The sequence below is a fragment of the Agelaius tricolor genome, unplaced genomic scaffold, assembly GCF_023055355.1.
Source record: "Agelaius tricolor isolate 1412-34295 unplaced genomic scaffold, bAgeTri1.0.p SCAF_29, whole genome shotgun sequence".
Classification (NCBI taxonomy): Eukaryota; Metazoa; Chordata; class Aves; order Passeriformes; family Icteridae; genus Agelaius; species Agelaius tricolor.
In genome coordinates, this window is record NW_027269289.1 from 5,900,363 (window position 1) to 5,926,461 (window position 26,099).

At 54.0% G+C, this 26,099-nt stretch overlaps 1 protein-coding gene across 6 annotated transcripts in view; it reads right to left on the reverse strand.

Annotated features, from left to right (window-relative positions):
- The window catches only part of TECTA (tectorin alpha), a 30,435-nt gene extending 4,357 nt beyond the window's left edge, over positions 1–26,078 (reverse strand). For 2 of the 6 annotated variants that reach the window (XR_011682775.1, XM_071449788.1), the window contains exons 1-23: positions 23,913–26,078; positions 22,567–22,631; positions 20,617–20,750; positions 19,183–19,470; positions 15,764–15,901; positions 15,017–15,182; positions 12,850–13,262; positions 11,636–12,206; positions 10,181–10,773; positions 9,216–9,789; positions 7,946–8,556; positions 7,084–7,645; positions 6,066–6,265; positions 4,903–5,286; positions 3,709–3,995; positions 3,331–3,611; positions 3,097–3,207; positions 2,540–2,742; positions 2,079–2,242; positions 1,712–1,960; positions 1,107–1,269; positions 325–412; positions 90–206 (exon numbers count right to left, since the gene is read on the reverse strand). Coding sequence is in view for 4 of the 6 variants with exons in the window: in XM_071449788.1 (XP_071305889.1) it covers positions 90–206; positions 325–412; positions 1,107–1,269; positions 1,712–1,960; positions 2,079–2,242; positions 2,540–2,742; positions 3,097–3,207; positions 3,331–3,611; positions 3,709–3,995; positions 4,903–5,286; positions 6,066–6,265; positions 7,084–7,645; positions 7,946–8,556; positions 9,216–9,789; positions 10,181–10,773; positions 11,636–12,206; positions 12,850–13,262; positions 15,017–15,182; positions 15,764–15,901; positions 19,183–19,470; positions 20,617–20,750; positions 22,567–22,630 (6,361 nt within the window). In the remaining 2 variants the exon portion in view is untranslated. Of the gene's footprint in view, positions 1–89; positions 207–324; positions 413–1,106; positions 1,270–1,711; positions 1,961–2,078; positions 2,243–2,539; positions 2,743–3,038; positions 3,208–3,330; positions 3,612–3,708; positions 3,996–4,902; positions 5,287–6,065; positions 6,266–7,083; positions 7,646–7,945; positions 8,557–9,215; positions 9,790–10,180; positions 10,774–11,635; positions 12,207–12,849; positions 13,263–15,016; positions 15,183–15,763; positions 15,902–19,182; positions 19,471–20,616; positions 20,751–22,566; positions 22,878–23,912 lie in introns of those variants that run through there. The other 4 variants (XM_071449789.1, XM_071449791.1, XM_071449790.1 and 1 more) reach the window with 4 other exon arrangements.
- Between the last annotated feature and the right edge of the window lie 21 nt (positions 26,079–26,099).

Consider the following 26,099-nt stretch of genomic DNA (forward strand, 5'->3'; position numbering starts at 1 on the left):
CCCAGCCCCTTTCCCACACTGCTCACCCCACAGCTCCCAGTTTGGGGCTGGCACTCCCCTGCTGTGCCCACCCTGACCCTGGTACTTGCCCCTGCAGCTTTTGCCGTCCCCTTGCAGTGTCCCTGTCACGCAGCTGCACAAGGGCCCGTCCGCCCGGCTCGTGCAGATCTGCTCACAGCCTCCGTTGTCCTCGCACCAGTCCGATCCTGGACACAAACGGCAAAGGGGGACACCTGAGCCACGCTCTCAATCCCTGATCCTCGGCTCCTCGAGGCTGGGATGGCAGACAAACCCCTCCAGCCTTCCCTGGGGTCCCACACTTACTCTTCCTCCTGATAGGTCCCACTGAGAGGATCTGCTCCTTGGACTCCTCGCCGAAGGCACTGGCCATCCTCGTGTGCTGAGGGCAGTTCTGTTTGGGGATAAACACCACCTTTGTCACCCTCAGCCTCTGCCCAGGCCCCCTCTGTGCCCCTCCACCTGTCCCAGCTCCCAGAGGGACCCTGCAACCAGAGAGCACAGGTCCTGTCACAGACATCTTTTGTGGAAAATGCTTTCCTTAGGATTGTTCCTCCTGAGAAGCTGAGAGGCCTCAGGAACAAAATGCAAACAATGGTTATCTGCTGCTGTGGAATGCAACAGGTGCAGCTGGGATTGGGCTCATGTGGTTGTTTCTAATTAATGTCCAATCACAGTCCAGCTGGCTCGGACTCCCTGTCCGAGCCACAAGCCTTTGTTGTCATTCTATTCTTTTTCTATTCTAAGCTAGCCTTCTGATGAAATCCTTTCTTCTATTCTTTTAGTACAGTTTTAATATAATATATATAATAAAATAATAAATCAAGCCTTCTGAAACATGGAGTCAGATCCTCGTCTCTTCTCTCATCCTCAGACCCTGTGAACTCTGTCACAAGGTCCCAGGGTGACCTGCCTTTGAACAGAGCATCTCCTCCCCGTGCCTAGAGGGACACACAACCCTTCCATCTCACCCCTAGGGCTACATCTCTGGTCACCTCTCCAATGCCACATCATCAGGGCATCTTCACTGCATGCTTGAAGAGCCCTTCAGATCAAGCATCCCCTCCCTGTGCACTGGCCCCACTCACGATTTTGCAGGAGTATTTCTCAGAATCACAGAGGGACACGGCGCAGTGCAGGTGAACCTCGTCGTAGTCCCCAATGAACTTGAAGACGGTGACGTGGAAGCGACACGTCAGGGACACCCCGTTCTCCTCGATGCCAATGGTGTTGTCCTTCATGTTCTGGCACCTGTGCAAAGCACTGATGCTCAGCACCACCCTCCTGTGACCCTCCCTGTACCCTCACCCCAGATCCCACAGTGGGATGCTTAGACCCTGCCACGGCTTGTCTGGACAAGGGCGTCATGCCCTGCCTCTGTCACCTCTCTCTGCCATTTCCAGCTTCCCAAAATGCCTGTGCATGATCCATATCCCCCTGTCTCCTGCAGTTAGGTGTTGTCCACAGTGTCATGGACACATGGAAAGAGCTTCTCTCTGCACCTGGTGCTCTGTCACACACAGGGCTTCTGGCTGTGTCCACACCAAGCAAATTAATTCCTGCTCTAACAACACTGCTCCTCACCCTTTCCAGATTTTGATCAACCATCCCATTGTCCTAAAGGTCCTTGTGCCAGCTGATGCCACCACCCTTCCAGACACCATGAAAACCACTGGGGCTCGTGGTAGCTCACCCTCCCTCGATGATGAAGTAGCGCAGTTTGTCGTTGCTGTCCCGCGAGGGGGTGGCGTAGCACTTGTTCAGCATCAGGATCAAGTGGTTGGAGTCGGCCCCCACCACAAAGACCCCCACGTAGAGCACGTCCCGGGTGGTGAGCACCACCTCGCCCTGCCGGTACGGGTGCTTGTAGGACGAGTTCTTGTACAGGGCCATCTTGGTTGTGAAGCTCCCTTCCTGCGTCGGCACCGTCAGGTTAATCACGCTAACAATGACAAAGAAACACTGGCTCAGTTGGTGGGAAGGTTTTGAACCCCCAAATTGTTGCCTGGCTTCAGAACCAGCACTGCCTCACCCGTCTGTGTAATGGGCCCCGCTCCTACCTGAGCATTGGCCGCACAACTGAGTCCAGGGAGATCTTGATGTCCAGCTCATAGGCACAGGAGAACTCCACGTTGATGGTCCTGTCCCGGGTGATGATGTTGCCCGTGTTGTTGGCACTCTCGATCCACACCGTGTTCTTGTACACTATGTGAGTGCTGTTGGACTGCAGAGGGAGCACAGGGCACTGCTTAATGCCAGGTGCCCCTGCTTCCCTGCGCCTAATGAGCACCTCTAAATGAGCTGGGCAACAAGGGACCTGCTGCCCCATCACCTCTGGCCAGAAAGGGTATGGAATGGTGGGGCTTGGAGTTGCATCCCTACTCTACAAAACCTTCCTGTGTTCTCCATTAAAGCACCTCCCAAGCATCACGTGCACTGACCTGCCCCAACCCTGGAGCTGAGCTGACTGCAGTGGACTGTCCCACGCTCCCAGCCCTGTGTGCCCCATGTCCCAGCTCACCTGCACCAGGTTGCCACAGTTGCCTTTGGTGTTGTTGATCTGGAAGGAGATGAAATCCTCCCCTTCGATGCCGGGGCAGTGGCGGTCGTTGACCCGCACGCCCTCGCGCTCAAAGCCCAGCTGGAACAGCTTGCACTTCGAAATGGACACCTCCATTTGGGCAGCCTTGCAGGTCACCTCCGCATCAATGATGTCATGGGTGGCTGGAGAAGATGACACAACTTCAGATCACCCCAAATGACCCCTTGGCACTTCTTTCCACCACCAGAAATGGGATGGGATCCTCTCCTGTGGTGTGTTCTGCCCAGCCTACACCCCTGCTGCTCAAAGTGCTCCAAAACCAGAGATGTCCATAATCTGCACCCTAAAAAAGCTGTTCCCTGCTCTCTCCTCTCCTCCATGGTCAGGAAAACCCATCTTGCCAGAGGTCACAGCCCACAGCGTGTCCCTTCCCAAAGCCCCTGTGGCAAAATGGCCCAAGGTGGAGCTCGGCACTGACCCCACAGCCAGGAGCAGAGGACTCACTGTTCCCATAGGGCCAGGAGCAGAGGACTCACTGTTCCCATAGGGCGGGGGCTCGATGCAGCCGCACAGCTCCCCGCCGTTGTCCAGCTCGCAGGTGCGGTTGGGGCAGTCGGCGCCCACGCAGGGATCTTCCACCACTCCTGCTAAACAGCACAAGACACAGCACAAACACAACCTTTACCCTCAGACCGTGGGGCAGCCACCTCTAGCCCCTCTCCCCAGTGGGACATGGCTCCCCTCGACCTGAGCAGCCCCAGCTCTCTTACAGCAATTCTCCTTCTCGATCCAGTCGGTGCCCAGGATGCCAAAGGTCCTGCAGGCCTCTCCGTAGGCAGCCAGCGAGCCGCACAGCTGGACCTTCTTGTGGTTGTAGCAGCCATCCAGAAAGCAGGATTCATAAAAAGGCAGAGGATCCAGGAGGCCATAGCAGGGCTGGAAGAAGCCTTTCATGTCAGTCAGCTTCAGGCAGTAGCTGTCACTCTGCAGCTCCTGGATCTGGACGTTGTCGCAGGAGGCGGCGTACTGCGAGTACTGCAGCTCGTTGCAGCTGTGGGCACCGGACACGTGGTGGGGGCTCCTTTCATGGCCAGCCCTGCTCCCATTCCCGCTCACGCCTGGTGGGGAAGGGCTGGCTGTGCACTCACCTCTTCTGCATGCCGTTGGTTTTCCAGCTCTGTGCCAGCACCACGCTGCTGACGGCCGGCTTGCCCCGCAGCGTGGCGTAGTCATCGGTGCGGTCGCCGTTGAAGTTGCCGCAGAGGCCGCACACCTTGTTCTGCAGCCGCTCCCCGATGGTGATTTTGATGACATTGAAGCCGTTGTAGCGGATCTGGATGTCGGGGCTGGAGTCGATGACCAGGAAGCCCTCCTGGCTGAAGATCTTGGTGGACAGCCCCGTGACAAAGGGGATGCTCACGAGGCTTCCGTTCACCTAGTGTGAGAGGACACGAAGCTGACATCCCTCCCATATCCCTGCCTATGGATGTGGGCATGTGTTGGGGAAGATGAAACAGGAAAGCCTTATCAATATGATTGTCTGGCAAAAGATTTTGAGAATATAGAAACTATAAGTGAGATTGAAATGAAAGCAAGCTTTGAGATACCTCAGTTACTGAACAACTGGAAAACAATGACATGGCCAGCTGAAGGTGATCCCCTTTTGATGAAACAAAACCCTCTGCTTGCAGGCAGCCCCAAGGGGCAGAGCAGACCCTGCTAGCTTGGCAGAAGGGGCCCAAAGAGGAGTTTTTAGGGTTTAAAATGTAACACAGTATGATAATGTAATGATTCTTATAGGTTGTATGTAAATGCTATAGGATTTGTATTTTGTACTAGATTGGTTAGTGAGAATTAGAATATTCAACACAGAAGATGATTTATTGTATTGTAACGGGAACCTCGCTCTCTCACCCTTCTACGCGCTCTTACACTTTTGCTCTCTTGCCCTTTTACTCTCTTACCCTCTTACTCTCTCACCCTCTTACTCTCTCACCCTCTCATGCTCTCTACCCCTCTCTTCTCTCAGCCCTGCTCTGAGCTGTGGCTGGCAGCTCCCAGCAGGGCCCTGCACCCAGGCCCTTTGCAATAAACCACAAGTTTCACAACCTGACTTCAGAGATCTCTCGTCTCCGTCTGTCCCCACTGTCCTACCCCCCGACGCCCCTACAGGCATGAGCCACTCATAAAAGATTCCACAGCTGCTTCCTACTACCCCATCTGTGGAAACATTGACAGTAGTCTGGAGTCCTTGTGGAGACCATTGTGCAGCCTGGACTGCCACCCACTATCCCCTCCCAGCCCCACTCTGGAGGGGCTGCACACCCCTGACGAGACCCCACCTTGACAGTGTTCCTGTCGCTGATGAGGATCTGCTCCTCGTTGATGTAGAAGTACACAGGGGAGATGATGGTGAGGTTGGGCGAGGACCACTTGTCGAAGTTGATGATGAGCTGGAAGGAGAAGTCGGGCAGCTTCTGGCAGATGGTGGAGAGGACGAAGGCGCAGTTGGCGGGGAAGCGCAGGAAGGCGCCGTCGAAGGTGCGGAAGACGCCGCCGCCGGCCGCCAGGCAGAAGGAGCTGCGGGTGCTGAAGCAGCCGCGGACGCCGTTGCGCAGCCCGCACTCCTCGTCGGACTTGCAGTGCCGCGGGTCGCACTGGATCAGGTTGCGCCGGAAGCAGCGGCACCGCCGGGTGCAGTCCCCGCTCCAGAAGAGCTGCTTGGGCTGAAGGAGGGACCCGTCAGCGGCTGCCCTGTCAGCCCAGAAGGTGTCTGGGACAGGGTTTGCACCGCTCTGTCACACGACAAGCAGGAAACGAGGGCAGAGAACACACTGGCAGCTTGCACCTGCCTTGCAACATCTCTGCTACACACACTCAGCTTTGTGCTGCCACCAAAACCTCCCTCACCTCTTGTGCACACACAAAGCCACAGTGCTTAATACCCCCGTGGCCTCTTTCTTGCATTCTGCCAGCCACCAACCCATCTGCAAGGGAGCCCATGTGACAGTACCCCAGTACTGGCTCCTCATGGAGCACAGGCACCTTGCACAGAACAGTTTCACTGGCACAAAATACAAGCCACTATGATAGGACCAGTGCTATCCGCACAGGACTCTGCTGCTTCAAACTCCTCAGTGACATCCAGTAGCTATGAAAAAGCAAATTTGGTGTGAAACACTAAATCTACGATGTGTGAATACCTAGCACAATGGGGTCATACAATGCTGGACTTTGGCACTCATCAAAAAGTCTTCCCAGTCACCACTTTCTCTTCATCCCACCTCCACCAGCCCCTTCCTGTGCTTGAAACCCAGGCCACCTTCACCCAACAACTGCTGCATGATGGTTTTTTGCATAGAAAGATTCCCTATGCAGCACACCATGGAAGGACATCCCTCTCCTCTCTAGCCCTGCTACCAGCCCAGCCTGACTGTCATCCCCCCTCAAACTCTGCCCACAAATATCATCCAGAGGGAGGGAGCAGTCCCCAAGAGCTGTGTACCTCGTAATATTTGCCATCAGAGTAGCAGCCACAGTTGTGGGGCAGGATGCAGCTCTTGCCATTGAGGACGTAGCCAGGGTCACACTGGCAGCCCTCCACGCAGTAGTGGCTGCAGTCGCTCTTCAGGCGGATGGCCGCGCATCGGGGCTGGCACAGCGACACACAGCTCTCGTAGTGGCTGTTGGGGGGACAGCTGACAGCTGAGCAGGGGACAAAACAGGCACAGATCAGCTCCATGGACACCACCAGCCTGGCTCCTCACCAGGGACTGATTCAGACCTGTCATGCATGGTGCCAGTCTGTGGCCTCACCACCCTGTGAGAGAGGGGCCTCTGAGCCATGAGCTTGCTTGTTAGAAGGGAAAAACGACACAAATTTAATTTTCAGTCTCGTTAGCAAGGACAATTACTTCCCATTTGATTTGCCAGACAGATTGGCTGCCAGGGATGCGTGCGGTGCCCATCCTCAGGAGCCTGATTGAACAGCACATCGTCATCTTATTGACAAGGGGCTGCAGCTTCATTAGAGCAAACACACACTGCTGGCACTGAGGCTGACTGATATAATTCCTGGTTAGCAGTAGGGGGATGGCTTCTGAGCCTGGGGCTTTTAATTTTCCATCCCTGTCCCTTCTGAGCTTGAGGCTCCCCCTTTCCATCCCTGTCCCTTCTGAGCTTGAGGTTTTCCGTTTTTCATCCCTGTCCCTTCTGAGCTTGAGGCTCCCCCTTTCCATCCCTGTCCCTTCTGGGCTTGGGGCTTTCCATTTTCCACCCATGTCCCTTCTGAGCCTGAGGCTTACCCTTTTCCGTCCCTGTACCTTCTGACCTTGAGACTTCCCCTTTTCCATCCCTGCTCCTGCTGTACCACATGCAGTTTGTGACAACTCCAGGAGAATACGGTGTCCCAGACTTCACCCACTTCACCCAGCAAGCATGGGAGGAATTGGCTGCCAGGTCCTTGGCCTCCCCCTCCCTGGCACCCCAGGAAAAGAAGGACCTGGAGGCATGGTGGCACTTACAGCACGAGGTGAAGTTCCTCCAGCCAGTGATGGCAATGCCCTGAGTCTGGCATGTGCTGGCGTAGTTCTGCAGCCAGCTGCAGGCTGTCTGCATGGCCCCCCCATCCACGCAGGTGTCAAAGAGGCAGTTCTTGTAGAAGAAGCCGGGGTTGATCTTGCTGTGGCACTTGGCAAAGACACCACTTTGGCTGGGGATGAGGCTGCAGAGCTGCTGGGGCTTCCAGAATCCTTCCACCTTGCCGCAGGCCGGGCAGCGGTCGCCGCAGCCCACGCGGCAGAACGCGTCCCGCTTGGCCCAGCTCTGCACAAAGTCACTGATGCTGGAGGCCGGTATCCCCCCTGCAGCCACCAGGTCGTCCTCAGGGTTGCCATTGTAGCGGCCACAGAGGCCATAGGTGAGGTTCTGGAAGCCCCGTGGGATGGTGACAGACAGGAAGGTCTTCCAGTCGTACACCACCTTCAGCCCGAAGTCTGTCTCCACCACGATGTGGAAACCAAAGGCGAAGATGTTCACTTTGCCCTGGCCCAGCTTCAGGGGCAGGTAGAGACGCTCGTCATTGATCTGCAGGGAGGGAACAAGGCAAACACTGTGAGGGGGAGTGATGCTGGGAGCTCCCACAGAAGGACACAAATGAGAGTGGCTCGGCATTCCCAGAGAAAAGTCCCCGCTGACCTCACCTCCACAGCCAAAACAGAAATCCTCTCCAAAAGTTGTGCCTGGCAGCACCCTAGGATGAGCCCAAGGCATGATCTGACCCCCAGAAAACCTTATAAACCCTAAGGCCTCATGTCTAGGGTTTTGCTCCACAATTTGGGAGTCACACCTGCAGAAATAATGACAGCCCTCACGCCCTGCACTCACCAGCACGGTGTATTTGTAGGCACGGTGGATGACAATCCTGTAATTGAAGACCTCCACTTCCACCTGCTTCACCCACAGGGCCAGAGAGGTGTCCCGATCCTCGTTCTTGGCCGTGACAGTGAACGCTGGGAACGTGTCCGAGCGCTCCACCCTGGGCCGGGAGATGCTGGTGACCAGCACCAGCTCACAGCTGCTCTGGAAGTCGAAGGAGTAGCCATCAAAGGTCAGGTAGTGCCCATAGCCCGAGATGATGCAGGAGGCGTCGGTGCGGACGTGGCAGTAGTAGAGGCCGTTCTCCTCCAGGCAATACTCGTCGTCCTTGCAGGACACGTTCTCGCAGTACACGCTGTTGTCCGAGCCGTTGCAGTAGCACAGGAAGTGGCAGGAGATGTCCATCCAGAAGGTCTGGTTGGTGGCGAGCTGGCGGCCCTCGAAGTTGCAGCCGCACTCGCGGCGGGGGATGCAGCGGGTGCCGCGCAGGGCGAAGCCCTCGTCGCACTGGCAGCCCTCCGAGCAGGTGTCCCTGCACACGGGGCCCGAGGCCAGGCTCTCGCAGGTCTCCACACAGCTCATGCACTCCTCAAAGTGGCTGTTCTCCGGGCAGGAGAGAGCTGCAGGGTTGGCAAACACAGCCTGAGCCCCCAGCTCCACCAGCACGGGGTGAGGAACAGGCAAAAAGCGGGTGGTGATGGATTTGGGGAAAAGGGGAAACAGTTCCAGCACCTGTGGCCACTGGTTCATCCCATTCCCTTTGCAACCCTTTCTCCCCTCAGCCATCATCCCCCTCACATCTCAGCCCTGTCCTGCCACGTGCCAAACATCACCTCCTCCTGTTATTTCCCAAACAAACACCTCTGAGGCAGAGACAGGCACAGCCTTCCCACCACCTACTGCCACACTTGGGATTTTTCACATTTGCTTATGAGTTATGAGGCAAGTTTACAGCGACAGCTAAAATCCAGTGTTATTCAAATTATCCTCTGGTGGTGGCGTACGGCACCACCAGACACCATCTGTGGCTCCAGAACGCTCCTACAGTGCCCCATAAAACTTCTGCTGCCTCCTGAAATGCCACCCTGAAACCGCTTCCCTGGGAAATCTCTCTCTGCTGGCACCAGAAACCACTGCCTGTGATTCCAGCATCCCACACAAAAAGCTGCTCCACCTCTGCACGCCCACAAATCCCCACCAAAACGACTCTGCCTGAGTTTGGTGGGTTCCAAACTCCCTTCTGCCCACCCTGGGTGATGAAGATCTTTGGTGGACTCACGGCAGAAGCTGTGGCTCCTCCACTGGCCGATGTCCACGTCGGCGTTCTTGCAGGCGCTGGCGTAGCGTGCCACTGAGTCACACAGCTCCGACACGTTCCCCCCACTCTGGCACAGGCGGAAGAGGCATGTCCTGTAGTAGGCTGAGACGTTGACCACGCTGTGACACTCCAGGAAGGAGCTGTTGGTGGGGTCATTGATGATGCCACAGCTGGAGCGGCTCCTGTAGGACTTGAGCAGCTCCGAGTCATTGTTGCAAGCCATGAGCAGGTCCCCGCACTCGCCGTTGCAGATCTCATCAAAGGTGGTCCAGCTCTCCAGGAAGAGCTCCAGGTTTTCCGTGAACTTGCCCTTGGGCAGGGAGAACTCGTCGGTGGCGTTGTCGTTGAAGAGGCCGCAGAGGCCCCCGGTGCAGTTGAAGTAGGAGGTGGACAGGCGGATCTCCAGGAGCCCAGAGTCGTAGTAGCTGATGGCCAGGAGCCCCTCAGACTCCATCACGGTGCTGTTGTCAGTCCGGTAGATTTCCAGGCGCCCAGAGTGGTGGAAATAGGGCAGGTCCACGTCATATCCATTCACCTGCAAGGAACAAGGTGGAGAGGCTTCAGGGAGGGTGATGTGGTCTTGCCCAACCACACTGTGCACATTAAACACTCCCTGACCCAGACCCTCCCTCCAAGGCCCAGAGCATCCTCTGAGTGAGGGCAGACAGATGTATCTTTGGTTTTTGCCCCACAAAAAGCAATTTTTCTTCCAGGGCAAAAGCAAGTTGCAGGAGAAGGAGGAGGCAGGAAAGGCTCCTCAGCAAACAGAAGGAGCAGGGCTGTGGCAACAACTTCACAGGCACCAAAAGGGCCTCCACACGATGGTTCAAGTGTCCCTGTGGTGTCCACAGCCACAGACCCATAATCTCCACTGGATCACACCACAAGCCACCACCTCCCACCCTGTCCCTGGGCAGCACCTTTACCTTAATGTCCGACAGCCTGGTGCCTCCAATCTTCACCTCTTGGCCAGCAGCCTGGACCCGCACAACGCGCGGCCCGTTGGGAGCAGAGCCAACCTTCTTCTGGTTGATGTCCACCTCGATGAAGTCTGGCCTCTCTGGGCAGGTCTTGAGCAGTGTGTAGGACTGCTCCAGCGGGTAGGGGAAGGTGATGCCGTCAAAGGTCTGCAGCACCTGGTCCTGCCCCACCAAACACACAGTCTCCCTCTTCGGGTAGCACCCCCGGTAGCCGTTCTCGATGGTGCAGATCTCTCCCTCGGGGCAGGTGGTGTTGAAGCAGCTGGCCTCCCCTCCAGCCTGGCAGTGGCAGTGCACAGTGCAGTCTGGGGATGCCCAGAAGGACTCCCCAACGGCGTAGTAGCGGCCGTTGACGTCGCAGCCACAGCCCTGGACGGGGACGCAGCGGTCGGCGCTGAGCACGTGGCCCTCGGGGCACTCGCAGCTCTCGGTGCAGGGCGAGGTGCAGGCCAGGGGGGCTGTGAGGTCTGAGCAGGTGGCAGGGCAGCTGCTGGCACACACCGAGTACTGGCTGAGCTCTGGGCACTGCACGGCCGCCGCTGTGGGCACAGAGGGGTGACAAACAGAAGGACGTGTTACAGCAGAGTCCACCCTCTCACTGAGACAGCACAGAGTGACCTGTGAACCCCTCAGGGGCAGGATTTCCACCCCCATTTCCTGTCGCAGACATCTTTTATGAAAATTCCTTTCCTTAGGATTTTTCCTCCTGAGAAGCTGAGAGGCCTCAGGAACAAAATGCAAACAATGATTATCTGCTGCTGTGGAATGCAACAGGTGCATCTGGGATTGGCCCATGTTGGTGGTTTCTAATTAATGGCCAATCACAGCCCAGCTGCTCGGACAGAGAGCCGAGCCACAAGCCTTTGTTATCATTCCTTCTTATTCTATTCTTAGCTGGCCTTCTGATGAAATCCTTTCTTCTATTCTTTTAATATAGTTTTAATGTAATACATATCAAAAAATAATAAATCAAGCCTTCTGAAACATGGAGTCAGATCCTTGTCTCTTCCCTCATCCTCAGACCCCTGTGAACACAGTCACAATTTCCCACCCAGGTCTCCCTGGCCAGTCCTGAGCTTCTCCAAAATAGCCCCAGAGCCACTGAGTTGCCCACAGCTATTTAAGGTGACAAGGATGGTGGACTGACCGACCATTCCCCATTCCAGTCCAGCCTCCAACCCTCCTCGTGGCAGCAGATGACCTCCAGAGCAATGTGGAGCTCTCACCTCACACCTGACTTGTGCCACACTTTTGCTGGAGCAAGGGTGTGATGCCGTGGAGAGGAGGGACCAATCAGTTCTCTCTCAACTCCCTCCACTCCAGGCAATCCCCTCCCTTGGATTTCCTCCCCGTCCTGTCACCATTCCTGGGCAGACAGGCAAACCCCTGGCAAACACTCACCGCATCCTGTCTGGCTCCTCCACTCTCCCACCGAGATGCCCAGGGCCTGGCACACAGTGGCATATGCCTGGATGGCCTGGCACAGCCCGGTGCCATTGTCCTTGGCGCTGCAGAGATCATAGACACAGCTGTGGATGAAGGCAGTGGGATCCAGCACAGAGCCACACTCCCAGAGGGGCCCTCCGCTCTTGTTGATGAAGCCGCAGTAGTCGGGGGTGAAATAGAGCGCCTCGGTGGCGGGGTCGCAGAGGCTGCAGTTCTCCAGGCAGCCCGTGGAGCACCTGCGCTCGGGGTGTGGCACCTGCCAGCTCTCCCCCAGCTCTGGCACGGACGTGGCCACCCTCCCATCTGAGCGCAGCACGTCGTCCTCGGGGTCTTTGTTGTAATTGCCGCACAGCCCGCATGTGGCGTTGATGTAGGAGCCCGGCACGGACACAGAGGCGTAGTGCTGCCCATCGTAGGTCACCAGCAGGCCAAAGTCAGTCTCCAGGGCAGTGGACAGCCCGCTTTGGTAGACCTTGATCGCACCCAGTTCCAAGGAGATGGGCAGGGACACCACCAGATCGTCCACCTGCGGGGACAACACCCAGCGGCTGAGCCAGCGTGTGGAGCAGCTGGGACACGGACAGGACAGCCCTGCTGTGGGGTCCTGTGTGACCATGTTCACGGGGTCTTAGGATGAGGGAAGAGATGAGGATTTCACTCTATGTTTCAGAAGGTTTGATTTATTATTTTATGATATAGATTATATTAAATCTATACTAAAAGAATAGAAGAAAGGATTTCCTCAGAAGGCTAGCTAAGAATAGAAAAAGAAAGAATGATAACAAAGGCTCGTGGCTCTGACAGAGAGTCTGAGCCAGCTCACTTTGATTGGCCATTAATTAGAAGCCACCAACATGGGCTAATCCCAGATGCACCTGTTGCATTCCACAGCAGCAGATAACCATTGTTTACATTTTGTTCCTGAGGCCTCTCAGCTTCTGAAGAGGAAAAATCCTAAGGAAAGGATTTTTCACAGAAGATGTCTGCGACAGTCTTGGAATAGGGACATGCACAGAGGGACAGCCATTGGTAAGCTACAGGCCCTTCGTGTCACCCTGCCCATTCCCCAGGACACACGAGGCCCAGAAGTGCCATCCCACACTCTCCAGGCTGCTGCCACCTCAGAGGAGCTGCCCTGGCAAGTTCTCCCCTTCCAGCAGAGCTCTTACCTTTGCCTTCCCAAAGCCGCCCCTGGGGAGAACAATCTTGTGCGAGTAGACCTCCACATAAATATCCCTCAGCCAGGAGACGGAGGAGCCGCCTCGGTTCTCATTCTTGGCCTCCACGTTGAAGTAGGGCAGCTGGGAGCCTGGCCAGCACTGCCTGGCGAGGAGGTAGGAGCAGGAACCCTGGAAGTGAAAGAGGAAGCCGTCGAAGGTGTGGTAATGTGGATCTCCGAACACCACGCAGGTGCTGCTCTCCACCGGCACGCACTGGAAGAATTTGCTCTTCGTCTCACACGCCTCGAAGGGGCCACAGGCCATGTCCTGGCAGAGGATCTCATTGTTGAAGTCCAGGCAGCGGCACTTGGTGGTGCAGTTGGAGTTGTCCCAAAAGATCTCCCCTTGGCGGAGAAACTGTCCTAGAAAGACAGAAAGGGGAAAACCCACGCTACATCACCTCTTGAATCAGAACCACGCTCTGAGCCACCCTCGGGGCCTGCTGGGCCTGTGGTGGAGACACCACCACCGTGTCCTGCTGCTGGGCTTCTCAGCTGCTTTCTTTGTGCAAACTCCCAGCAAGAGCTGCTCAGCAAATCCCAAGTTTCATTTCTAATGTGTGCTGCATCCTCTTTGAGTCCTGCCCACGCCACGAGTCCCCAGAATGCTGCGAGTGCTGTCACAAATCCAGGGGTCAGTGCTGCAACACACAGGCTGGAAAACTTGAAGGTTACTCCACGCATTTTGGACACCCACCACTCTGTTTCTTCAGTATTGCAGGGCACAAGAGGGATTTGTGCTGTTTTCCCAAAGGAAAAGCCCCATTTGCAGGCAGTTTCCAGCACTTTTGCTGCACTTGCACCATCCTCCAGCTTTGCTCTCACTTCCACAGTTCCCTTGTGCTGGACAAAAAGTCACTCTGTCATCAGCAGCCCCAGGAGCAATTTACTCCCATTCAGGAAGATCTCGTAGTAGTTACTACACCAAAGAGCTGTTGATAAGCAACTCCACCCCATACACGAGCCCCAGCAGGGTGCTGAGTGATCTCACAGCCCCAGGCAGCACCAGAGAGGGAGCGGGTTTGGCTGGTGAGAGACAGCAGAGGCAGGAAGAAGGCTGGAGAACAAGGATGGCAAGTCCCCGTGAGGGTTTCTCTCCCCTCCATCTGGCCATTTTTCACACTCCTCCAGCGCGTGGCTTCTGCCGTGCGCTGCCTGAGTTTACCTCTCCTAAACTTTTTGTTCTCTTCCCTGCCTCCTACCAAAAAAAAAAAAAAAAAAAAAAAAAAGCTGTTTTCTGCTTCCCTGCAACAAATGTCTCCTCTTGGCAAGGCCCACGCTCCAACCATCCCTGGTGTGGGGAATTTGGGAAGGGGGTGTCACTCGGATCCAACACCTTGTGCTGCATCTCCTCTCGTGGAGGGCAATCACCCGTTCACCGTGAAATTTGAATCCAGTGGTGGGATCTACTCGCACTCCTCTTGTCATCTGCAGAGCTGACACTGGTTTCCAGCTTCTCTGCAAAGTCCAGCCTTTCTTCTAGGGGTCAGCAGCTGGGAAATGCTGGAGCAGCTGGACCCAAAACTCTGCTGGAGCTGCAAGAGCCTTGGGATCTCATGGACCTCGAGTAGTCCTAAACTAGGACATAAAGAAGCCACATGTCTCCAGTGTCTGTCAGCAAATGACAATCCTCACTTGCTGGAAAGACTCCTGGAGCACAGTGGATGCTCCTGACAGTTTTATTTGTCAAATGGAAATGCAATAATCTTTCAGCAGCAGAGCCCCTGTGCAGCCAGAGTGTGCATCGATTAATCCCTTTATGGCCCTGCGCTGTCAGTGACAGGCACACACTCTGTAACTGCTGCAGACACATGACATTGGTCCTGCCTGCAAAACCTGCTGCTCCTCATGCACAAACAAGGGAAATGGCACAAGATCAGCTTCCCTAATTTACAGGCAGGAGGAAATTGCTGTCCCCCGGGTCTTTCCTGTTGCCACCAATTATCGCAGGAACTCAGAGATGTGCAAGGACTGAACCCTCTCTTGTGCTTCTGTCCCTGCTGCAGCTCATGGGGACACCCTGGCAAAAGCACAGGTCATGCAGCACCCCAACAGCCTCACCTTTTGCTACACTGCACCCCAAAATTTGGGGGCAAGCAATGCCATTTCTCCCTTACCTCTCAGGCTGCAGCCGTTGGCCGGGTCTATTTCTCTGCCATCTATTTTGAAAGCCCAGCGCCCAGGGACGTTTACGTTGGTTGTTTCCTCAATATTGACAATGTCTGGGGTTCTGGAGCCTGGCATGCTGAAAAAGTTGGTGAGATTTCCACCATTGAAGCCAGCCTAAAGCAGAGAGAGAGCAAATTCCATCACCCATCTTGGCAATGGGAAAGCAATGCTGCATTTCCTCACTTCTCTGTTCCCCCTGAGTACATCTACTCCCCCCTGAGTACATCTTTAGTTTTAACAGCTCTATCTGGAGATTTCTGTTTTCAGGTTGTCTAAATTTCTGTTTTCAGGTAGTCTGGATGTGAATGCACTACAAGCAGAAGGGAAGTGTATTCACAGATTTATATTTGTATAGATCCATATGTATGTACACACAGATCTAAGGGTGTGTGAACTGAGTGGCCAAAATAAAGTGGGGGAGCGATGCAGGGAGGGATGAAGTGAGGAAGCAATGTGGGGATGCTGGCTTCCCACATTCCCTCTGCAGCAATGTCCCCTTCCTCAGGCAGAGGGACTGGCTGTGGCCCTGCTGCCACCACCAAATTGTGGAGCGCTCATCCCAGCAGCTGAGTGCAAGGCCAGTGCTGGGGATGCTGAGGGACTCAGTGGCCTGAGGAAGCATGGATGCTTTGGGAAAGCCACAGGCAGCCACCCAAGAGCTCATCAGGGATGGGGAATGGGAGCAGGAGCCTCACCTGAGCCATCACCCCGCCGAGACCAGTGAGGGGGTCCCCTCCGCTGGCTGTGCCCGTGGTCCAGCTGATCTCGTGGTAGTTGAACAGGGCAAAGGAGGACACCCCGTCTGTGATCAGGACAGCCTGGAACGTGTTCACCTGTGGGAAACCACGGCCACCCTCACAGGGGGTACAGCTTTCCTCCTGCCCTCCTGCCACAGTGAAGTCTGGCCCAGGTGAGCCTCACAGTGAAGAGCAGAAGTGGAATGAGACCTAAAATACCCAAAATTGCTGCCACTGCTCCAGCAGCTGCCATTCTGCTCCTTCCTCTACCCGGGAGCATGTGAGGATCACCTCAGATCCAGGGGAACACCAATAGATGGCAGCATGAGAATAAGCTGACAGGATTTGGTGGCTGTGATCTGTTATCTCCCATTACCCTGTCTTAGCTTCATTCCTGCATTATCTCTCCCGGTTCCCTTCCACATTCACATCCTACAACGCTGCTGAGGGTGGATTACATCCAAGCCAGCCATGTATATCCTGCACTTTGCTGCCTGCCAAATCCCCTCCCCACCTGCTAAATCCTCTGCTCGTGTTCTTGCTTTCACTTGAAATGACTCTGCATTTCCAGCCCCACCGACTCCAGCCACGTTCCAGCCAGGATCCAGGTGGGAAGAGCCCATCTTCCCTTTCAGGGCTGTGCAGAAAGGCAGAGGCAGCTCCTTCCCTTGAGACATCCCCTCCATCCCTGCAGACCCAGCAGCAGGGAGCTCGGTCACTCCCTTCTCTCAGCTCCCTGCATTTTCCTGTCCTGGGACCATGCCCTGAGAGCAGCTCCTCCTGCCCCTGAGCAAGCAGGATTTTAGCAAATGTGGGCTGCCTCTCTTTTAATTAATGCAGAGCAATCCTTCAGGCCTGGCTACCTGGGCACTGCACCCTGGGGAGGAAACTGCAGCCACAGAAACAATTCCCAGGTGATTGGGAAAGCCCACAGACCCAAACATCTCCCACTGGGAAGCATCAGGGCTTCTCCTGCATTGTCTCAGCAGTCCTGAGCACTGTGGGCAGTTGGTTGGTGGCTGCTGGAGGAAGGGGAGGGCTGGGGTCACTTGGCACCACGTCCCATCCCCTTGGAGCAAACCCACTGCCCTGAGGATGCCTCAGAGGGGAGCCCAGGGCCGCCTGCACGGCACAGGGAATGTCACTGCCAGGGAAACGAGGCCCCTGCCAGGAGAGCTCAGGCACACGGAGGCGAAGCAGCTCCGGGAGCTGTCAGGAGAGACAGAGAGAGGGAGAGGTGTGGGCAGAGCTGCCTCTGAGCAGCTGCAAATGGCACAGTTCACACCAGGGCAGGGAGCGCAGCAGAGCCACTTCCACTCCTCATCCTTTCCCTGAGATTCTTTCCCCTACTCCTGGTGGTTTCCTCTTGCTCACCTTTGCCAAGCCTTTTGCCATGCTGGGAGATCACAAACATGTCACACACAAAGGCAGTGCCACTTGGAGAGTGCCACAGAAGCTTTTCCATGCTCAGGAGCCTCTGGGAGGGTGGCAGGAGGAGAATCTCACACCTGGCTCTCCTCATGAGCAACACTTCCATCAACCCCCAAAATTCCCCGCTTTGGAGGCCATGGAGCCCTCTCTCTGCCCAGCCCTCAGGAAATGAACCCATTTGCTCAGGTGACATCTCCAGGCAGCACCTGCAGCGTCCCCGAGGCCACATTCCCAAATTTTCTGCAGTTTTCCTGCATTGCGATGAAATTCCTGCTTGAGTTGCATGGTGCTACTCCCCGTGCCAACCCCCAGCCCTGGCTGCTGCTGAGCAGGAAGGCTGCTCTAAAGCAAAATAAATTGCATTGTGTTGCAAATGTAATTCTTCAGGCAATACACGAATCTCTATATTGCTTGCTGTCTGAAAATATATATATATATAAAAATATATATGTGTGGGGTTTTTCTGCAAGTGCTGCCGGGACTGGCAAAAAAATATGCATGAAATCTCAAGCTTCTCTAACAAATGGAAAAGAGCTGAACTGTTTATCAGAGCCAACTCCTCGAGACAGGAGAAGCTGGGTTTTGGCACTCACAGCACACAGGCTAATCCTGAACAAGGCAGACAAGAGCTGGGATCCCTCATTTGCTGTTCAAGAAGGAGGCTTGGGGCAGGCCTGGTCTAGAGGAAAGTGTCCCTGGCCGTGGCAGGGGGTGGAGTGAGGTGATCTTTTCCCACCCAAACCACTCTGATTCTATCTTCACCCCTACCAGCAGTCCAGCACGAGGCTCCCGACATCAGCTGCAGTCACAGCTCACAAACTCACCAGATATTTAAAAGCTGTCCATGCCCTGACAAACATCCCACTGCCATCCCCCTCCTGTGAGCTACAGCTCACACATTTGTGGCCATGTGACATGGCCAAGTCATTAGTGTGACTCTGATCAGCGTGATCAATCTCCCATGCAGGCAGGGAGCTGCCGTCAGAAACAGCTGAATTTGTATGCAAGGAATGCATTGTGATCAAGCCAAAAAGTCCTAATTGGTGTCAGAGCCTTGCTTAGATCCTGCAAACACTGAGGAGGAGCTGCTTTCCCTGGGGATCTTAAAGCAGGGAGCGAGGCTCAGGGGAGAGAATGAAAAATTCCTTCTGCCCAGAAGGGAACTGGGGAGCAGGAACACAAAGTGTCTCACTCAATTTTACACACAGATGATGAAGAACACTTCCATCAACCCCCAAAATCTCTCTCTTTGGAGGTGAATGAACCCCCAAAATTCCCCTCTTTGGAGGAGACAAGACATAAAATAAAAACCTCCCCTCTTTACAGGACAAGACATAAAATCCACCCATGAGAAGCCCCTCACCGGTGTTGTGCTGCTCCCCCTGTAGAAGGTCACCTCCTCAATTCTACACACAGATGATGAAGAACACCTCCATCAACCCCCAAAATTCCCCTAATTCATCTCTTCGGAGGGGACAAGACACAAAATAAAAAATTTTCCTCTTTACAAGACAAGGCATAAAATCCACCCACAAGAAGCCCCTCACCAGTGTCATGCTGCTTCCCCTGTAGAAGGTCACCTCCTCAATTTTACACACAGATAATGAAGAACATGTCCATCAACCCCCAAAATTCCCCTCTTTGGAGGTGAATGAACCCCTAAATTTCACCTCTTTGGAGGGGACAAGACATAAAATAAAAAAACCTCCCCTCTTTACAGGACAAGACATAAAATCCACCCACGAGAATCCCTCACCAGCGTCGCGCTGCTCCCCCCCTGTAGAAGGTCACCTCCTCAATTTTACACACAGACGGTGAAGAACACCTCCATCAACCCCCAAAATTTCTACAAATTTACCTCTTTGGAGGGGACAAGACATAAAATAAAAAAAAAAATTCCCCTTTAGAGGACAAGACATAAAAAACACTCATGAGAAGCTGCTCACCGGCGTCGTGCTGCTCCCCCCGTAGAAGGTGACCTCCTCCCAGGTGACGATGAAGAGCCAGCGGGCAGAGAAGGAGGCCATGTCCCTGAAGTGCCTGCGGATGTCCCTGGAGGCCCTGAGGAGCAGCTCTGGCTCCGTGCTCTCCCTGTAGAAGATCTCCCCGCGGATGCCGTTGTGCACGTCGGCCCAGAAGGGCGCCACGAAGGCGCGGCCGTCGGTCAGCGGGAAGGCCTCGGGCGTGAACTGGCTGACCAGGGCGTTGAAGGAGATCACTCCATTGTTGTTGACCTGCGTGGAGACCCCCATGGTGTCTGAGCAAGTGTGGTTTGGCAGAATAAAGCAGCACAGAGAGGCTGGTTTGGTGGGAAGCGCGAACCCAAACCCTCTCTCCCCATACATGGACAGAGGGTGAGCAGCCCGAGCATGACTCAGCTTCATCCTACCCATGGTGGGCAAGAGTTGGTGCAGGAAGCCTCAAAACCCTGAAAATTCTTCAACATAAGGTTCTGCAGGAGATGGCACCCAAATCTGCTGAGGCACTGCTCCTGGGATTGCTCAGTTTTTGGGATTCCTCAATTTTTGGGATTCCTCAATTTTTGGGATTACTCAGCCCCGCAGCACTGAGGGACATGGATGATGATGCAGGTGGCTGCATGGACAAAACTGCCCTTGGCTTTGTCATCTGTGACAGATCCTGGGGCTCCCCAGGAGCAGGGAGGTGCCACCTCAGCCTCCCCAGGGTCTGCTGAAGATGCTCCCAAAAACGACATTTTTGCAAAGGATGGATAACAAATGGCACTGCTGCCCTGGGTGCTGGAATCCCCACCAGAGAAGGGAATGGGATTCTGCTTTCCCAGTGCTGCTGTGCACAAACACCAGCTGGAGAATGGATGAGTCTTTGCCTCTCTTCTGATCCCACAGAGAGCACAAAACTCGGGATGTGGCACAGTCAGGCTGACTTAGGCCCTGTCTGAGGTTTGGGTGAGCTCAGGGGAGCCCTCTCAGCCCAGCCCTGCTGTCCCCTTAGCCAGGCTTTGCTGTGCCATCACCTGGGAGCAGCAGCAGCAGCCTGTCCTTGTCTGGGGCCCCCACAAAGCTGCTGCCCCCTTTCCCCCCTGCAGGTCCTGCATGTTCTTGTTTCTTGTCATGGAGCAGGAATAATGTCCCTTGTGTCAAGCCCTTCGCTTTGCTGTGCCATTTAATCACCCACAAAGAAAATTTATTGCCTTTTAGATTCCTTTCCTATGAACATTATCCCATTAAATATACCTTTGACTTTCTTAATCATAAAACCTATCAGTTCATGAAATCTAAGAACTTGTCAGGTGCCTGCTAATAAATCTTCCAATTCCTGGTGACAGGCAGAGCATGTTTAAAATGCAGCCAATAATGGCAAGGAAAAGGATGAAGGGAAGATCTGCTTTCTCCACTTACATAAATGCTTCTGTATTGGGCTCCAAAAAAGATGAATGGCACAGAGATCTTGATTTCAGGGGAGCTGCCATCGTCCACTTTGGGGGTTTTGGTGTCATTCTGCCAGTATGGGTACAGGCTTGCCATGGTGTGAGCTGGAAGGAGAAGGAGAAGAGTCCTGAGAGCAGGGCCAGGGCAGTCCTGATTTCAGAGAGGCCACAGAAAACAGCACCAAACCCAAAAATCAGCAGCCAAAGCAGAAAACAGCACCAAACCCCAACATCAGCAGCCAAAGGGTGCTTGGAGCCAGGGCAGAGCTGTGGGACTGGCTTTAGGCCAGGCTCAGGAGGAAAAGCCTCATCCAGGTTACCCAGGGCAAAGCCAAGTGACCACAGGCTGACCCCAGCTGCCGCTTTTCCTGCCCTGGGACTGTGACCAAGCCAAACCCCCCAATCTTGGCTTCACAGGGGGACAGCAGCTCCATGCCCTGCTCCAGGGTGGGCAGGAGAGGCTGTTCCACCCGTGAGGTGCTCAGGGGGGCAAACAGCACCAACTGCAGCCCCCAGAGCCACGTTCCTGGCAGTGCCCACCTTCCTCCTGCCCTGCCAGGGCTCCTGTCGGGCTCACAGCTCCCACATTGCCCAGCAAAATTCGCTTTCCTGCTAAAAGGCACTGCCAGAGGACATAGCTGTCTTTCCCAAAAGTGCTTCAGAGGATGGTTTTTGACACATTTCAGCCTGCTGCTTTTTTACCAGCCTAAAATCCATCAGCTTGAGGCACAAGCAGCCACTTCAGGCCCCAGGACACATTTCCCTTCTTGTCCCAGCCAGACTTCTGCTGTCATTTCACGTCCTGCTCCTCCAGTCAGCTCCTCACAGAGCAAAATGAGATTTTTCTGGGTTTGCCTCCCCCTTCTCCCCTCTTTGATGCAGGAAAGCCCTCATGACATTCAATCATTCAATCTGGGACGACAGAGCCCCCGGGCTTGGAACAATCCTGGCTCTGTTCACCTGGGTTCAGGACATGCCCTGAGCTCCTGGGGCTCTCCAGGCTGCTCTGTGATCCCATGGGCACACAGGGGGCTCTCCTTGGTGCCAGCTCTGAGGGTGCTCCATGCTCTGAGCATTAAGGAGTCACTGATGGACCCTTCCCAGGCTCCAATTTTCCCTGGGAAAAGGGGAAATCTGGCCTAACCCACTGGCATCCTGATTTCCTAAGACATTGGTGTGCCCTGAGTGCCCTGTTGGACACAGGGGAGGTGGCATTGAGGGTGTCCAAGCCATAGCCCTGTTTCCACAGACATATCCAAAGGGCCACAGCAAAATTCCTCTTGCCAGGCAGTAAAATAAATAATTTCACAGCTGTTACACACCTGAGGAGTTATCACAACCAAGGCACAGCTACAGGACATGGATTTTACGCCATTTTTAAACAGGAGGCTCAGCAGAGCTTCCTCAATTCTTCTTTAGCTCTATCAGTGCCACTCTACCAGGCCTGCTCAGCAGCCCTGGCACAGACATTTTCCAAACTCCTGCTTCCTCTGCAATGCTCCAGGTGCACACACAGCCACACAAATGATAAACACGAGCAGCCCTCGGGATTCTCAGTCCCTCCCTCCCCATGGGGAACACTCAGGTCACTCTGATTCTTGTTTTTGCTCCAGCCAAGGAGCTGGGGGTGTTTCCCCAAACCCTCTGGGGTGTTTCCCAAACCCTCTGGGGTCATTTCCCAAACCCTCTGGGATGGTTTCCCAAACCCTCTGGGATGGTTTCCCAAACCCTCTGGGATGGTTTCCCCAAACCCTCTGGGATGATTTCCCAAACCCTCTGGGATGATTTCCCAAACCCTCTGGGATGATTTCCCAAACCCTCTGGGGTCATTTTCCAAACCCTCTGGGGTCATTTTCCAAGCCCTCTGGGGTCTCTGGGCACAGCCCAGCTGGGGAATATTTTCCTCCTGGGGGATACTCACCTCGCTGCTGTGCTGTTATCACCAAAAGGGCCACCCAGGCTCCCAGAAATGATCTCTGGTTCATCCTACAGGAAGGAGACAAACCCAGCCATGCATCACATCGGTAGGAAAACTCATCTTTGAGGGGATTCCTGAAGCTGCCTGGCTGCTGCTGACGTGTGGATGTTTCAGGTGAAGTCCCTCACCTGCCAGAAAACCCTGAAACACCTGGTGATAACAGCAGACCACTGCCAAAGGAAGCCCAGAAACACCTGGAAGAGCTCATTTCATGTCTGGGAGCTGTGAACAGCCACAGCCCTCCGTGTGCTCCTTATTCTCCTGAGCAATTCCTGATCTGCTTGGAGCAGGGATGATCCCAGGGGAGCAGCTCCGCTCCACAGCAGAGCTGTGATGAGCTCTCATGGTCCAGGGGCTTCAGCTTCAGCAAATCCTCTGCCCTGGCTGCCACCAGAGCCATCACTCAGGGCGCTGGATGAGCGTGGAAGGAGCACAAACATTTACACAGCTGGGCAGCTCCTTGTACAGGAATCAATGAGAGACTGAGAGAGTGAAGATGCAAAATGAGAGCGAAATCCTGTGCCAGCTCTAATTCCTTCTGTGCCTAATGCAATTTGTTACTGGTTATTAATCCAATAGAAAATATTGCTAAAACACCTGCTTTGATTTCTTTGCCTGTGGATTGCGCTCGTTCCGCACGGGCAGGGCTCAGGGAGGGCTCCCAGGAAAGGTCTGGGATTCACCAGGAGAGCTGGGAAGGGATTTGGGAGCTCCCCACACCAGCTGTGCATGATGAACAGCCTGGGTGTCAACAGCAGCCTCCCAGCCTTAACAATCTCCCTAAAAACCCTTTGTGTTCTCCCCATGCATCTGTTTTTATGGAAAATGTGGATTTACAGATCCAAAATCTCTCTAAAAACCCTTTGTGTTCTCCCCATGGATCTGTTTTTATGGAAAATGTGGATTTACAGATCCAAGTTCTTCTAATGCCACAGAGTACAGGATTAGGGGGGGAATATCCCATAATTTATCCCACATCACTCCCATCACTCAGAGTTTGGAACACGGTGGAAGGAAAGACCTTCGCGAGCACATTCTCCATAGGGAAAAGTTCATTCCACCAAGGAGAAGTTTTAGCACATTCCCTGTCTTGGAAAGGTGAAAGGAGAGAGGCAGAATTTTGTATAGAATGTAGATCTGAGTCTCATTAGCAGAGAGGGACCAGAGGGAATTGTGGCAGTGCAAGGACAAGAGCAAAGCAGGACAGACAGCAAAGAACGCGCTACTGAACACATCCCATCCAAAAATACCATTTTTTAGGTATGGAAAAAAAAAAATAAATTACCAACCTGTTTGTAGGCTAGAGGAGCAATCAGGTCTGAAATTTTAGCCCAGTCTTGGTAGAGCAGGGAGAAATCCTATGTCAATGGGGAATGCATGCCCGTGCTGCCATGCCAATTATTGCCGCTGACCGAAACGATGGCTCAGCCCTTTGCTCTCCCAATTGAAAACTCCCTTTTCCTCAATGCTCCTCCAGGGCTGGAGCAGTGTTGAGTTGCAATCACAACTGTTGCTCCTCTGTTGATAACCAGCAGGCTAATCTGGAGATCAGATTCTGGCCTGGAGAGGGAGAGAAGCCTCTTTCTTCCCCAAAAGCTCACCCCCTTCAGGTGGATTCAGATGGAAATGCCAGAGAGACAGAGCTGGGCTCGCAGCTCCTCTGCTCAGGGAACAGAAAACCCAACCCTCAGAAGAATTGAGCCCCTTCCTCCTTTGTGTGAAGGGGGGGAGAAAAAAAAAAGCCCATCTATATAAAGTTACAGGATTAGCATTAAACAGTGCTAGGTTCAAAGGCACTGCCCTGGAGCTTCAATGGAGCTGCTTTGCCATCCAAGTCCTGCTTTTTTACAGGTGGAAAAGGAAAAACTCACCCAGTCCAGCCCACAGAAGGTTTCTTTGCTGTTCCCATTTCCACCCTCTCTGGTGCTGGTGGGGAGCTCCACTGCTGTGAGCATTATTATCATTTTCACTCCTACAGCTGCAGGGATTTTCCCTGCCTCTGGCATCTGAGCTGACCACAGCTCTACATTTGAGTCCAATCTGTACCCCCAAAAAAGATTCCAACTGCTTTGAGTTAGTTCATATCCATGTTGGATGAGAGGGAGAGCTGGAACAGCAGCTGAGGGGTGAAGGGTCCCTCAGCAGAGCCACGTTGGAGCTGATTTTCCATCCTGCAGCAAGGCTCAGCTCAGACAGGCACTGCTCCAACCCCAGCATGGGAAAGCAGCCTGAGCTCGGCTGATTTTCCCCTCTGACATTTGGGGTGGGGGCCTTTTATTCCCCATTTTCCCCGCTAGGAGCTCTTAATTCCCCTTGTTCTCCCCACCCTTTGTCAGGAACAGAGAGCAGACAGGAATGCCAGCAGCCCAACAAGAAGCCCAGACTTTTTTTTCCCCTGGGTGCTCCTGGCAGTGTGTTCAGTGAGTTTTCCCCAAAAAGCTGTCTCTTACCTCTCCCAGCACATCAGGGCACCAGGCAGCTCACTGCCTCCACAGCAAATCCCAGAATTTGCTTTCCCTCCATCCTCCAACACGGCCTTGCTAGCAGGAATCTTTCATTTTTAAATTTATTTTTACCTTTTCCTAAGCTATTTTAGGAGGGCAGGGGGATATCAGCACTGACTGATATTCCAGGGGCAGATTACTTCCAGCCTGTATCCTGGCTCTTCCCTTCCCTCCCATACATTTTAAACACAACCAGCTCCAGGAAAATCAATTGACTCCCTCATTCTGTTTTGTAACACAGAGAAAACTGGTGAAATTAGGTTTCCCTCTGCTCCTTTGTCAGTTTAATATTCTGGTCCTGTTTGTCTGGGCAAGTGAACACTGATGAAGTTTGATTAGGTCTCACTGACTCTTTGGGGAAGATTTTGTCTTCCAGCCTCTCTTCTTTTGGCAGGGATGTTCCCATCATGCAGCACTGAACACATTGCAGCTGAACAACCAAACACTTCTTCTTCTTTTTTTTTCTTAATTCTTCTAGCAGAAAACTTCCTCCCATGCCTTACCTCGAGGACAAACAAGATTCAAAGATGCCACAAGGGCTTCTGTGGCTGCTTGACCTTGGCACAGCAGCCCCAGGCAGGGCCTTGTCTTGTTCCCATCTCCAGCACAGCCCATGGAAGATGCCCTGGAAATGGATTTGCCCAGGAGCTCTTTCCCATCCAGAGGAGCATCTCTCTCCTCCCGCCTCCCCCAGGGTCATTTGGTGCAGGCCATGAGGGTGGAATTTGTTTTAACCCCAAGGCCAGTCCCTCTGAGGAGAGAGGGAGTGAGCTTGAGATTTATTCCTCACCTGCAAGTGGGGATGAGTCCCAGTCCTGGGGAAATGCAGTCCAGAGGAGGAACAGATCTCCCAGCTCTCCTGGAAGGGACTTCTCTCCTTGCACAGGGGAGGTGGCTGTGCCCAAGCTCATGGACACACAACAAAATCACCAGCAGGACAAAAGAAAAAAAATCCTGGCAGTGTTCACTCAC